The 14109-nt window shown below is 46.8% G+C and overlaps 1 protein-coding gene across 1 annotated transcript; it reads left to right on the top strand.

Annotated features, from left to right (window-relative positions):
• Positions 1-3928: 3928 nt before the first annotated feature.
• GZF1 (GDNF inducible zinc finger protein 1) lies at positions 3929-12781 on the top strand. Its single transcript, XM_081097530.1, has 6 exons — positions 3929-3973; positions 6067-7458; positions 8842-8936; positions 10291-10458; positions 11391-11548; positions 11945-12781. The coding sequence occupies exons 2-6, from the start codon at positions 6089-6091 to the stop codon at positions 12293-12295; spliced, it is 2142 nt and encodes a 713-aa protein (XP_080953656.1). The 5' UTR covers positions 3929-3973; positions 6067-6088; the 3' UTR covers positions 12296-12781.
• The last annotated feature ends 1328 nt before the right edge of the window (positions 12782-14109 follow it).

The following is a 14109-nucleotide window of genomic DNA, read 5'->3' as shown; positions in this document are numbered from 1 at the left end:
GCCCTTGACCAGAATCGAACCTGGGACCCTTGAGTCCACAGGCCGACGCTCTATCCATTGAGCCAAACCGGTCAGGCAGTTTTTATAAAATTTTATTTGTTTAGTTAAATACTAGAGGCCCGGTGCACAGATTCATGCACATTGAAAGGCAATTAATTAGAAGGTGGCCAGCAGCAAAGGACTGGGTGAGATGGGCCGGACATGCCCTGGAGCCAACCTCCCCCAGTCCCTCCCTGGCTGGCTGCACCTGGGGCATCTGCAGAGTGAGGTGGTGTCCCTCGGCCTGGCCTGCAGGGATCAGGCCGAAACCGGCAGTCCACCATCCCAGAGTGCAAGAGGGCACTCTGCAAAGTTTCTGTCACTCGGCAGCTCCTGTGTTGAGTGTCTGCTCCCTGGTGGTTAGTGCACGTCATAGCTACCAGTCGACAGTCGAATGGTCAGACAGTTTCTTAGGCATATATATTGAGTGGCCATATTATTATGACCACCTGATATTTGTAGGCAAATTAGCCATACACTGCATCATATGGGATATGGAAGCCCAAGGCCTGTTCGAACACCTTTGCTGTCTGCAGTTACCAAGATAAAACGTCTCCAATTTGCACAGGAACACAAGGATTGGACAGTCGAGCATTGGACAAAAGTCATGTGGTCCAATGAATCACATTTCCAGTTGCATCATGCAGATGGCAGAGTGAGAATTTGGCAGAAACAGCATGAAAGCATGCACCCCACATGCATGAGTACAACCCTTCAAGCTGGTGGGGGCAGTGTTATGGTTTGGGGCATGTTTTCCTGGCATGATTTGGGCCCTTTAATTCATGTGGAACAATGTCTGAATAGCACAACATACCTAAGTATCTTTGCTGATCAGGTTCATCCCATCATGTTGATGGCGTATCCCAATGGAGATGGCTTCTTCCAACAAGACAATGCGCCATGCCACGGTGCTCGTATTGTGCAGGAGTGGTTTCAAGAACATGAGGGAGACTTTACCTTGCTTAGGTGGCCCCACAATCACCAGATCTCAATCCAATTGAGCATTTGCGGGACGAAGTTAAAAGAGCCATCAGGCAGCTGTTTCCACAACCATCAAATCTCACAGAACTGGACAGTGCTATTCATCAGGCCTGGTGTCAGATTCCTCACATCACCTTTCAACATCTTGTGGAGTCAATGCCAAGAAGAATCGCCGCAGTATTGAAGGCAAAAGGTGGCCCAACGAAGTACTGATGGGGTGGTCATAATAATCTGGCCACTCAGTGTGTGTGTGTGTGTGTGTGTGTGTGTGTGTGTGTGTATAATTAAAATGTATTTTTGGAAAAATGTTTAGTTCTATTTAGATTGCTTGTTTATTACAGTCTCAAAATTATGGTGAGTACATAAGCACTAACACATATAGAACACTTTTCTGTGAAATTAAACTTTTCGTATATACTTAATTTAATTGCACAAACGTGTCCACATAAGTAAAAACAGGTAAACTAATTTGTCATTTTTTAAACATGCATTCGAAAAATTTACTTTATTATATAATGGACTTCAGCTTTAACGGATACCTCCTTGCCCAAATTAGTCAGTTATATAGAGGTTTTACTGTATATACATTCTAAATATATTTTATTGATTTTTCACAGAGAGGAAGGGAGAGGGACAGAGAGTTAGAAACATCGATGAGAGAGAACCATCGATCAGCTGCCTCCTGCACACTCCCCACTGGGGACGCGCCTGCAACCAAGGTACATGCCCCCGACGGGAATCCAACCTGGGACCCTTCAGTCTGCAGGCCGACACTCTATCCACTGAGCCAAACCAGTCAGGGCATATTCTAAATATTTAAAAATGACAAGTAACCCTGTGTGAAATAACTTAGTTCTACTAATTTGCCCAAATTAAACGCACGTGCAAAAACTCAAATAATGTCTTAACCCCAAACTTCCCTAAACATGCTTAATTTGACCCACTGCAATATAACCTAATTTGTAGCACTATAGAGCCTTGGAATCCACATATTAAGAAAATCGCCCACTAGGGGGAGACATCATTCCTCTCCTAGAGCCCACCCTGTGCCAGGGCTGCAGGTAGCCTGGCCTTGGTCCCCGCGGCTGCTCTCCCCTCGCGGGGGCTCGGAGGTTACCCACCCGGACACCCAGCCCGCAGCAATGGCCTTCTGGACTCACAGCGCCCTGCTGACTGCTCCCAGCGCCTCTGCGGGACTGAGTGCAGGGGAGAGGGGTGGACCGGACCAGACCCCTGGGAAGCCGAAGCTTCGGCCCACGCACGCTGGCTTAATATCCGGGATGGCGGCTTGTTTCATCACCTCCCGCGACCCACCCTCTTCCCTGGGGCTTGAGCTGCCCGTCCAGCCCCTGCTCCGCCGCAGCGCTTGGCCAGCCCTTGCAGGGCGCGGCCCGACCTGCCCCTCCAGCCCTCTGACCTAGAGGCGGTAGTGCCAGGCAGTGCCAGGCGGGGCTGACGCAGGTAGGCTGGGCCTTGGAGCTGCGCAAGCTTCTGGTGCGCTCACTCTCAGGGAAGTTCAGAATTTGTTATAGTTATTTCCAGTCTAGTGTATTGACATGTTTTTAACTTAGATCATTCTCTATGTAAAAAAATGGAGCCTCCTTGACCTGGTCGGGAGGGTCCGGGTTGGAGCCTCGTTCAAAACACGGAAAAGTTGTGGGTTCGAGCCCAGGGCGAGGATGGGAGGCAGCTGATGGATGTTCCTCTCACATCAGTGTTTTTCTCCCCGCCCCCGCCCCCCAATCAATAAACATATCCTCAGATGAGATACAAGTAAAATAATGTAGCCTTCTTTACTCATTATATGGTAAGCATTTCCCCAAGTCATTAAACATTTTTCCAGCTTTATTGAAGTATAATTGACAAAACAGTATTTTTAAAAATGTACAACAGGATACTTTGATATGCATATATATTGTGAAATAATTACAAGTTCCACTGAACGTTTTTAAACGTTATTTTAATGACTACATAATAAATCAGTGCATGGCTGACGTATCATAAATTACTCAGTGGTTTCCTTGTGGGTGAATAGGTTGTTCCCATAGTACAGGAGGACTTGAGAGCAAGGCTTTATTTCGCAGTGGCTAGGAGCAGGACCTAGGGTCAGAATCAACTCGAAGCTTGAGTCCAGCCGAGTTTTGCAAAACGGGGTTTTTGTTATCATTGCAAACAAATGGGTGGAAGCAACAAGGTTTGGAGCTGAAGGATTCAAAGACTGGTAGGGCATAAATTGTTTTCCACTGCGAAGCTGATGGGTCTTTGGGGGAAGTTCCCTAATGACCAATCAAGCCATGTGCTTGGCTGGGGGGTCCCGGGACAATCACGCAATCCGAGTGAAGGATGTCCGCAACCGAGCAGGCGCCCGCCCAAGCGAGGGGCGCTTTGTTCGCTGTCCGCCAGCCCGAGGACTCCCGCAGGGCGCCTGCCCCTTCCCAGGACCTGGTTGGAGGGCCGTGGCCCTCATCTCTGATCCCCCTTCTGAGAGACGAAGCCAGGCCTGGGCCACGCGCAGCACGCAGGCTGCGGGCACCGTGGGCCAGCCGCTGGGTCAGACTTAAATAGAACAACGCGCCCCCGCTCCTCACGTGACCTCCGGGGGTGCCAGCACCGCCCTCGAGTCACAGCCGCCTCGCCGCCGTTGCTGCCTTCTGCGCAGGCGCAGATCTTGGCCTCGGGCCAGTGACGCAATCGTGCCCCGCTCGCAGGATGCCGGACCCCAGTATACGTCGGACTACGTAACTCTGGCCCGTCGGCCTTCGCAGGAGGACGTGGGCGCGTAGGTCCCGCCGCAGCCCCGCGAGGGGCCGGGCCAGGGAGGGGAAGGGGCGGGACCGGAGGCGGCCAATCGGCGGCGCCCGAGCCGGTGCCGCGCCGCGCCCCGCCCAGCGGGCGGGCCTGCCCCGCGGGCCTGGAAGAGCGGACGCGCGGCGGTGGCGGCGGCGGCCGGGAGGTGAGTACTTGGCCCACCCGCCCGCCCAGTCTCCTTCCAGCCGCTGTCTCCCGGTTGTCCGCGCGGGCCCATCCCGGAGGAGCGGCGGCCCGCAGGCTTGCAGGAGCCGGGCGGCGGGCGCGGCCGGGCGGCAGGAACAGGCCCGATCGCGCGGGCCCCGTGTCTACGTGCGGCGCAGCAGGCACCGGGTCCGGCCGCCGCTGGGGCCGGGTGTCCTTGGGAATGTGGGGGTTGGAGCGGCCGAGGGGCAGCCGTGCGCCGGCAGCGAGCTCGCTGGGGAGGGTCCGGGGTGGGCGCTGTCGGGTGCGGTGCCCACTCGGGCTCGGCCCGGCTGGAAAGCCGCGGACCTCAGAGAGCGGCCGAGGCAGGCGATGCCCGGGGACGGAGGCGCTGCCAGGGTGCCGGCCACTTACACTGGGAGGTGCCGCTGTCCCTCAAGCCGAAACATCTTTGTTGCGTGATCCCTGCTTCCCATTCCCTGCGCGGGCAAACTGGGAACTGGTGCTCAGAAACCACTTTGACTTGGAAGTCAGCATCAGGCCGCCCTGTGAGGTCGCACATCTGCTCGGGGTCGGGCCCACACGAGTTTGGGGAGTGCGGGGGCTGCTGGTGCGTCTGGGCAGAGCCGTCCTCTGCGGCTTCTCCCGGCGTTGGGGCCGACAGCCCAGTCCGCGTGTTGGTGTTCCGCCCCCCACGCCCCCCTCCCACAGCCTTGATTAGGGGTGATCGGTTTCCTCAGCTTACCGTGCAGTCTCCCGCAGGTGACTGCTCAGCGCCCGCACATGTCCTTTCCACAGCGAAACCTCAGACGCAGCCGTTTTCGTGTTGGTGGTGGGGGCCGGTATCATTGATGGGACTGGGGAAGTGAGACTGGTTTTCAGGGGCGATGAGGGAAGTTCTGCTGCAGACACATGGAGTCTGAGGGGACACCGAAGACCTGGCCGAAGAAGGTTAGAAGGAAGGCGGGCACTTCGGATGGGTGGTTGGAGATGCAGGACCCAAAGGGACTTGGAAGAGGAGGGAGATTCAAGAGTAGAAGGTTGGGGCGGACCCGAAGGAGAAAACATTCAGGGAGCCTTAGGTGAGAGGAGGACCGGGCAAGCAGAAAGAACCACCCAAGGTGGTGTGGGGTACCAAGGAGAGCGAGGAGAGGAGCCCTGGGGATGGGGTGTGCCCACGCGGTGGACAGACGCAAGGAGTGCGCGCAGCTCTTTGCATTTGGCAAGGCTGAGGTGCGGGGTGTGCTGAGCAGGTTCAGTGTCCAGACTCCCGCCAGGCTCGGCGGTAAGTCCAGCCCCACCACTTCCCGGTGCCTTGTTAGTTCCTGCCTCGCCTGTGAAATAGGGATGATCGCGCCTGGGCTGCTGCATGGGAAGCAGGTAAGTAGCTAAGGAGTCTCCGGCGTAAGCATTTGACATGTTTGTCCTCCCCGAAGCCTCCACAGAGGACAGAACTTAGGTCAGAGAAGTTACCTGCTCAAGGTGAAAGCTGTGGCACTTGCCTTACTTCAGTAGAATAATGGTAATTCAAATTGCCTGGGTTTTAGGGGTGTTGGAAATGGTCATGGATTGTGGACTGCATTTCCATGAAGTTTTCCCATGAAAGTAGTTTTTTTATTTTATTATTATTTGGTTGTTTTCAAAGGCAGACATGATTCTCTTCTCAGGTTCGTTCCCAGATAGTGAGGGCATGTGTTTGGTTTGGTTTGGTTTCCTGATCAAAGAACTGGACATAAATTGTTGCCATAAATTGTTACAGTTTTGGGTCTCTGTCTATACGCAAATTAGAAAATGAACTAGAAAATTTACTGCATTTCATTAATTATAGTTTTAAGCATTCATGTTCATCCTTGGGGAAACCTTAGCAATATGCTATTTTTTTCATGCAAATATTATCTTATGAAGGAAGGTACTCCAGGACTTCGGAAAACTGCTAAAGTGAAGTGTGATTTCAAACTTTACATGAGAAAAGTTAGGTTTAGGTTGTGAATAAGTTTATATCATCTAAAGAACGGAAATAACCCTCATTAATTTTTAAACCTTTTACCTCAGTAATTGCTTATGCATGAAATAAATCTTGTTTTTGTTTTCAAGGCTGTTTTTGGAAAGAAGAAACATGGAAAGTGGTGCAGTTCTGCTGGAATCCAAATCCTCACCAGTTAACCTTCTGCATGAAATGCATCAGCTACGCCTTCTGGGCCACCTGTGTGACGTCACTGTGAGCGTGGAGTACCAGGGTGTCCGAGAAGAATTCATGGCCCATAAGGCGGTGCTGGCAGCCACCAGCAAATTTTTTAAGGAAATGTTCCTTAATGAGAAGACTATGGATGGTACTAGGACTGTCTACTTACATGAAGTGCAAGTGGTTGACTTTGCTTCATTTCTTGAGTTTGTCTACACCGCAAAGGTACAGGTGGAAGAAGATCGGGTGCAGCGAATGCTGGAAATGGCTGAGAAGCTAAAATGTTTGGACTTATCAGAAACTTGTTTTCAATTAAAGAAACAGATGTTAGAGTCGGTGCTTTTGGAGTTGCAGAGTTTCTCCGAGTCTCAGGAGGTGGAAGGGAGCAGTGGCTCCCAAGGCAGTGTTACTTCTGACACTGGGGCAAGTGTGGCCGTGGACAGCCCTTTCACCAACGGCCTTGTGGCCTCCTTAACTCCTCCAGTGCAGAGAATCAGCAACGGTACGTTGCCAGATCTGTCCCCAAAGAAGTCCAAAGAAAAACCAGACAAGAAGAAAGATGGAGTTAAGCCTTCCTACCCCAAAGTCAGAAGAGCTAGTGGAAGGCTGGCTGGCAGAAAGGTATTTGTGGAAATTCCTAAAAAGAAATACACAAGAAGACTCCGAGAGCAGCAGAAAAGTGCTGAGGATGATGTGGGGGACTACGGGTGTACCCAAGACCCCAGCCCAGACACTGTGGGGACCGAGGATGAGCCAGTGACAAAAAGTGAGGATTTCAGTGCTGGCGTGGAGGTCGCGGAGGTGCTGCAGAAGGCAGGGCAGGTGGGGGAAGAGGAGGAGGAGGAGGAAGGGGAGGAGGGGGAGGAGGAGGAGAAGAGGAAGAGCAACTTTAAGTGTACCATCTGCGAAAAGGCCTTTCTGTATGAGAAGAGCTTCCTGAAGCATATCAGGCACCATCACGGTGTGGCCACGGAGGTGATTCACCGCTGTGACACCTGTGGCCAGACCTTCGCCAACCGCTGCAACCTGAAGAGCCACCAGCGCCACGTCCACAGCAGTGAGCGCCACTTCCCGTGTGAGCTCTGCGGGAAGAAATTCAAGAGGAAGAAGGACGTCAAGCGGCACGTGGTGCAGGTTCACGAGGGGGGTGGCGAGCGGCACCAGTGCCAGCAGTGCGGCAAGGGCCTGAGCTCCAAGACGGCCCTGCGGCTCCACGAGCGGACACACACCGGCCACAAGCCCTACGGCTGCACCGAGTGCGAGGCCAAGTTCTCACAGCCCTCGGCACTGAAGACCCACATGAGGTACGTGGACCTGGCTCCAGCTGCCTGGTGTGGGAAAGCAGAAACCCTCTCAACATGTTTTTTCCAGAATGTGGCTTAATTTTCTTAAAATGTGTGTCAGAAATTGAAGTAGTTCTAGGATTTGGACCAGTGTGGCTACATTTCATTTCATAACTTGTTCCCTCTAGAGGTTTGGGGGCTGTTTTGAGATATCATTGAATTCTTTCTGGGTTGAGATGTTAGGAGGTGGTCTTGTTCTACAACAGAAATCCCCTAGTATTCCTATAGGCCTGGGGCTGATGAGGACCTCCCCGCTCCTCCTGTCTGTGGTCACAGTGCAGAAGAGGACCCAGAACCAGGGTGCCGACAGCTGCTGAACACGCCAGGTCCTGCAGATCTTGGCTGGCATGTACTGGAGGCCAGGGCTCTCCCACTCCCAGAGGCACACTTCCCACCACACCTGGTGCTAATAACCTGTATTTTTCTTTTCTTGACTTATTTAGAATTTCGGCTTGTGACCATCCTGGTCCCACAGTCTCAGTAATGACCTCAGGGAGATGACATTTTTAGGGCTTCAGGACACTTCTCTGATCATGTTTGATCTCCTGGCTTGGAAACTGTGCCATTGGTTAGTCTAAACTCCAGAATTAGGATGGACAGTGTTTTCTGCTTAACTTTTGTACTGTAGGTGATACTATTTTTAAATAAATTTCCTTATGGTGCTCAGTATTTATGCTTCCAATCCAGATAAGCAGTTTTCTACCCTATTCTAGATCTACCCTCAAACTTGGGCTGGTCTGTGGGGCAGCAGTTTGGTGTTCATCTTTTTACTGTATATAACAAGTTTAAAGACCTGGCTTATTAGGAAGTGCTCAGTAAATCGTGGTTGATAGCTACTTCATACCATTTGTGAAATTAAAATGAATATGCATTTTTGGAACCAGGTTTCTTCAGCATTTTGAGAACAGTTCTTTCTAGACGGGTTATGTTACACATACTAGGAAATGATAGTTAATTTTTTGGCTATGTGGTTCTTCATAGCAATAGTTCCTAGGGTGTTTGTGGTTGATTATTCTGAATAAGGAAACTTTAGAGATATTACACAATGCTCTGTAGTGTTTTTAAAAATATGTAAAGGCACGGTCTCTGAATGGGCTGTACAACATAAACCCCAAGACAGGTGTGGGTGGACATTCGGTGTCTTACTGGGCAGCGCATCGCAGTTAGCTGGCCTTGTGTGGACGCAGATTTGAGGAAGAAGATTATGGGTCTCTTCACCTTTCACTCCAATCATTCTCATCAGGTCTCCTTGAACAAAGTATCTTTCAGGTTAGTGTGGAAATTGTATTGCAAAGTGAGGTTTGAGATACATCCTAAGTTATCATCTGAATGTTGTACTTTCAGAATTCATACAGGGGAAAAACCTTTTGTCTGTGATGAATGTGGTGCAAGATTCACTCAGAACCACATGCTGATTTATCATAAAAGGTGTCACACAGGTAAATACTCCTGCTGTTGTGATTGAATGTCTTGCCTAGCTGTAGAAGGAAACTGCAGTTTATTAATTTAGAAGTTGGCATCTACCAAACTAGTACAGGTTAAAGCCAGGAATTAGCTTTCCCATTTAAAAAGTGAGCAAAAACGAATAAATAAAATATGCTTTGGTGATGGCCTTTTGCATACTGGTACTTCGCAGTAGGAACTGGCATGAGACTTAGGTATCAAAAAGGTATGAAATAGTTCCTGCTGCCTTAGCTCCAAATTCCATTTTCAGGAGTCTGTCCTAAAGAGATTGTTCAGAATATGGGAAAAGCTCTATTTTCCTTCTTGCTATTTCTAATAAAAAAGCATTAGAAACAACCTGATTGTCCAATCACAGTTTAGTAAATTAAAAACTCTACGCTCACCCACTGGCCATTTGGGCTGAGGGCTCTGAATATTATGAAAAACACCTGTACTTGCATATTGACTTGAAAAGTACACAGTGAATCCCAACTATATTGAACTCCTGTACAGAAGACTAGAAAATAGCTATATGATGTATTAAGGTGGTGGAATGATCTTATTGCCAGTTCCTAAAATTCTGTGATAGGATTTTATTATGTGAGGGACAAAATTTAAATTTGCTTTATTCTGATTCAGCATAGTAACCCTGAGATTCAGAAAACTGTTTATGACACAAAGTATACAGAACCTGCTCTATACTGTAGTTATCATGCTCAGTTCCTTATTTGTACTTCTAAATTTTTACTTCTAAACTCTGTCATATGATCCTTAAGTTCAAATGCAAGTGAGACAGACATGAGTCATTTAATGATATGAATTACTAGATTGTAAAATGTAAGCAGCAGAATTGGTGTTGAATGGATGGTTAGGAGTAGAGATGAAGTCAGGTTACATTGAAGGATTTAGAATCAATCATTTGATGAAAATATTAATATATTCAGATTTTATTAAACCCAGTATTGTTATTTTGATGTTTGTGAAATCAGGGGTACACCTGATCAGATGAATCCGATTTGTGGAATCAAAGGATTCAAACTACACAATAAAAGAGGGACTTTTATTCTGTAAAAGATCAATAGCAGTGCTTCTTTGAGAAAAAAATCTTAAGTTCTCCAAAGATGTTGTATAAATCTCTAAAATGTGAGCTGGCTGGCCTATCTCTTATTTCTTCTTTGGGATTTTACACCAACTTTCAGCAGGTAGTAAGCATCTTACATGGCTAGACATTTTATGACAGCAGGCTGCCTGCGCTTTTGGAATTCATATGGATTTTAGAGATTGGACCCACTCTTCCTGTATGTTTCTGTGTCTGTTATTTCTAACTTTTTGTTTCATCTTTTCATGTAGGTGAAAGACCTTTTATGTGTGAAACATGTGGCAAGAGTTTTGCTTCTAAGGAGTATTTAAAACATCACAATAGAATCCATACTGGATCCAAACCCTTTAAATGTGAAGTTTGTTTCAGGACTTTTGCCCAGCGGAATTCACTTTACCAGCATATTAAAGTCCACACAGGTATGGCTGGAACGTCACCAGAGAAGGGTGTTCAGTGTGCCAAGAAAAAATATCCCAAAGGTTTTTAACTTGCTGGAGAACTTGGAATTTAGCTTTAGGATAAACTTTTGTGTGTCATAATAGCATATTTAAATTTTTGAATTTTTAGTTTCTGGCTCTGAGAAACTGAAAAGGTATGGATATGTGAACTTTTTGCCACTTTCAGACTAAAATCAGGGATAATCTATACATATCAGTGTATATATATATATACATGCATACAAATTCAGTTGTGGGACTTGGGAATTTTATTATTCCGCTAGAGGCCCGATGCACGAAATCCATGCAAGAGTAGGCCTTCCTTCCCCCAGCTGCCAGCACCGGCTTCCCTCTGGCACCTGGGACCTGGGCTTCCTTCTGGCTGGCCGCCGGCAGGCACTCAGGACCCAGGCTTCCCTTGCAGCCCCAGCTTTGTCCGGAAGGTCGTCCGGTCTAATTAGCATATTATGCTTTTACTATGGGAATAGGTAAAATTTCTAGAGATGGAATATGAGCTACAAGTATGGGTTTGGGCTGTTCAGTGTAGGCCATACTCTTGGTATTACAGGTACCCCCTTCCAAACGTTCCCATTAGGCCCCTTGGTTTTCACAAGAGACCTACATCCACTCCTGTTTTCACTGACTGCAAAAAGTGACATGAACTCTCAGAATGTGAGGGATACTCTTCATTTTATGCCGTTTGGCTTACAAAAGCTTTCATGGGAACACGACTTTGGATCATGGAAACCTGTGTAGAGGTGGTTTGTACCTGTCAGTTGACCCTCCACTGATCATCCTTATGGTGGAATGCTGACACTTCCTAGTGGTATACAAACAGCATTACTCCACATTTTATTCAAAATTATATACACCAGGCTAAAGAGATCAACCGTTTTCCTCTCTTCCCGTCTCAGGCGAACGTCCCTATTGTTGTGACCAGTGTGGTAAGCAGTTCACCCAGCTCAACGCTCTCCAGCGTCACCATCGGATCCACACGGGAGAGAAGCCGTTCATGTGTAACGCATGTGGAAGGACATTTACTGACAAGTCCACTCTCCGGAGGCACACCTCAGTAAGCAACAGTGTGGCTTAAGAATGACAAATTGCTGGTCCCTAGGTATGCAAAACCCTAGACAGTAAGAAATGCCTGGTGTTCCATAAGCTGGTTATAGAAGACAGACAACAGGTATTTTCTTCCTGAAGTTTTGTCTGCAGTGAGCACATTCATAGTGTGAATGAAGTAAAGAACTAAATCTTGAGGTCCAGGAAGGCACAATCCATGGTAAACACGTTCTAACAGTGACAGCAGTGGCAGAAAGATACTTGGCAATTAGTAAAGACATTGCTGCCGTAGAAACTTAAATTGAAGAGAGACTATTGTTTTAACAGATGTATTTAATAAGTAGAATTGGATGATTTACAGATATTTGTTCAGACACATTTGGTGACTTTTGTGTTTGATTTGTAGGTTCATGACAAGAATACGCCATGGAAGTCCTTCCTTGTTATTGTAGATGGCTCACCCAAGAATGATGAAGGGCATAAGACTGAACAGCCTGATGAAGAATATGCATCATCCAAACTTTCAGATAAATTGCTGTCTTTTGCTGAAAATAACCATTTTCACAACCTGGCCACAGTCCCAGGCAGCGTATCTACTGTGCATGAGAATAGTTCTGCCAACACAGCCTGCAAGTCGGACAATTCTGTGGTATCCCAGGATGCTCTGCTGGCCACCACCATCAGTGAGCTTAGTGAGCTGACACCACAGACAGACTTGATGCCCACACAGCTTCACTCACTGACCAGCATGGAATGAGCTTGAAGTGACCTGCCAAGCAGGCCCCATCCTGCATCTCGTGTGATAGTGTGTGCAAGGTGATGTATCAGGAGCCAAGATAAAGAACCGTCCGTAGGCAAAGAAGTGGGCATTCAAGAATGGCTTCTGATTTTCCACAATTTCTGATAACTTGCACGCTTTTATCAAAGCATTTTTGAAGCTTCCCCTTAAAAATCCTGATCTGCACGACCTCAGCTACACTTTATCAACACATAAGGCAGTTAACATAATCTCACTTAATTCTGGTGAAGGCTGCTATAGGCATTCATCATCCTAATGCTTGATTGTCTTGATGTTTATGAAGCTTAACTATTCACCTTAATAGAGCACACAGCATTGATCCAGCTCATGCAATTGCTTTTAATGGTCTCCCTAGTCTCTCAGCCTGCCTTGTACTTCCACGTGGGTGTATTTCTCTGATACTTTATAGTTTTCTACCAACTGAAATAAAACTGGGGCCATGTATTTTTAATTGTTTCTTTCCTGCCGAATTGAAGCAAATCAGATTTGCTCTAAGCACCCTTAAACTGAAGAGATGAATTACTGCATTCACCCCTTTCTACTCCCCCAACCCCGCACTAAATAAAGGAATGACAAATTGAACACCTGCAAAATAGTTTAGTACAGCCTCTACTCACAGCATATGTGCAGCTAGGAAATTTGTCATAAAGTAGCTTTTGAAATGAAATGTGGCTGTTCATTTTCATTCCTAAAAATCCGATAAGGTAAAAGCTGTCCTACCAAAGATTTTAGGAGCAAACTAGTATTTTCTTTTTCTTTTTGCAGAGGTACGAAAAATTAAGCAAGAGGCTTTAGAACACTTGAAACTTATGTAGTCATTTTACTGACAAGTAGCAATGAGGTGACTGTGGCTAATCTTAGAGCAGAGTATTAGTATTTCTGCCTGGTTTTTCTGATTTAATTTTCAAGATTTTCAGAAAATCAGAACTTTCTCATTGCCAAATCAAGAGCTAGAAACAGGCAGGTAAATGTCACACCTTTGTTTCCTCGGGAGTATGCGAGAATATAGCAGCAGGGACCAAAAGCCTTGGCACACATCATTGATTATGCCTTAAGAGTAGATTGTGAAGAGCCAATACTTGTCTTAAATGCTCCTTCGGCTGTCTCATGCTGGACTTTGCAATGAAAAGATAATTCTGCTGTATTTGCCAAGTCTGATTCTTGGTTCCAGTGGCTTTTGCATGTAGCCGTGACTCATATGTAACCCTAAACATATTAATTTAAACAACCTTAAAGTCTTTTGTTTACCAGTTTTTCTACATTTTAATTTATTGACTTGCTGTGAAACACGTTAATTTTTGAGCAAAGTTCTAAGAGAAAGAACTTATCCATAAGTTCCAGGATGAACACAGCTGCACTATGCCAGGAACTAATGAGAGACTTTCTTCCTATGTGCTTATTTTCTAGTTTGTGACATGTTACATACTAAAGCCACTATAAGTTGTTTAGGTGCTGATAACACAGCAGTACTTAACTACTTCAAATACAGTTATGACAACATATCCTAGTTGTGTTTACAGAACAACAGTAACAAAAAACTGACTGTCATACAACCATTTTATTCTTGGTAAGAATGAATTGGCCAACTGATGTACTGTTTCATGGAGTAAAGTCATTTTAATGAGAAGGAATTTAAATAATAGATTATTTTGCTACCTACTAGAATTTTTGTCTTGAATTCGTTTCTTTAGAAATTCTACAAAAAAATCGTTTACTGTGTTAATAAACGTTTGCTTTGTAAAATAGTTTTGCAAGTCTGAAGTTTTTCCCCC

This window comes from Myotis nattereri (assembly GCF_964212035.1).
Source record: "Myotis nattereri genome assembly, chromosome: 8".
Lineage (NCBI taxonomy): Eukaryota > Metazoa > Chordata > Mammalia > Chiroptera > Vespertilionidae > Myotis > Myotis nattereri.
The sequence above is the reverse complement of the archived record's forward strand: the minus strand, read 5'-3'. Positions and strand labels throughout refer to the sequence as shown.

Excerpts from the sequence above, each read along its gene's own strand:
- GZF1 (XM_081097530.1), top strand. The coding sequence starts at position 6,089 with ATGGAAAGTGGTGCAGTTCTGCTGGAATCCAAATCCTCACCAGTTAAC. Across the intron at positions 7,459-8,841 it reads GCACTGAAGACCCACATGAG|AATTCATACAGGGGAAAAAC; the intron begins GTACGTGGACCT and ends TTGTACTTTCAG. Across the intron at positions 8,937-10,290 it reads TCATAAAAGGTGTCACACAG|GTGAAAGACCTTTTATGTGT; the intron begins GTAAATACTCCT and ends CTTTTCATGTAG.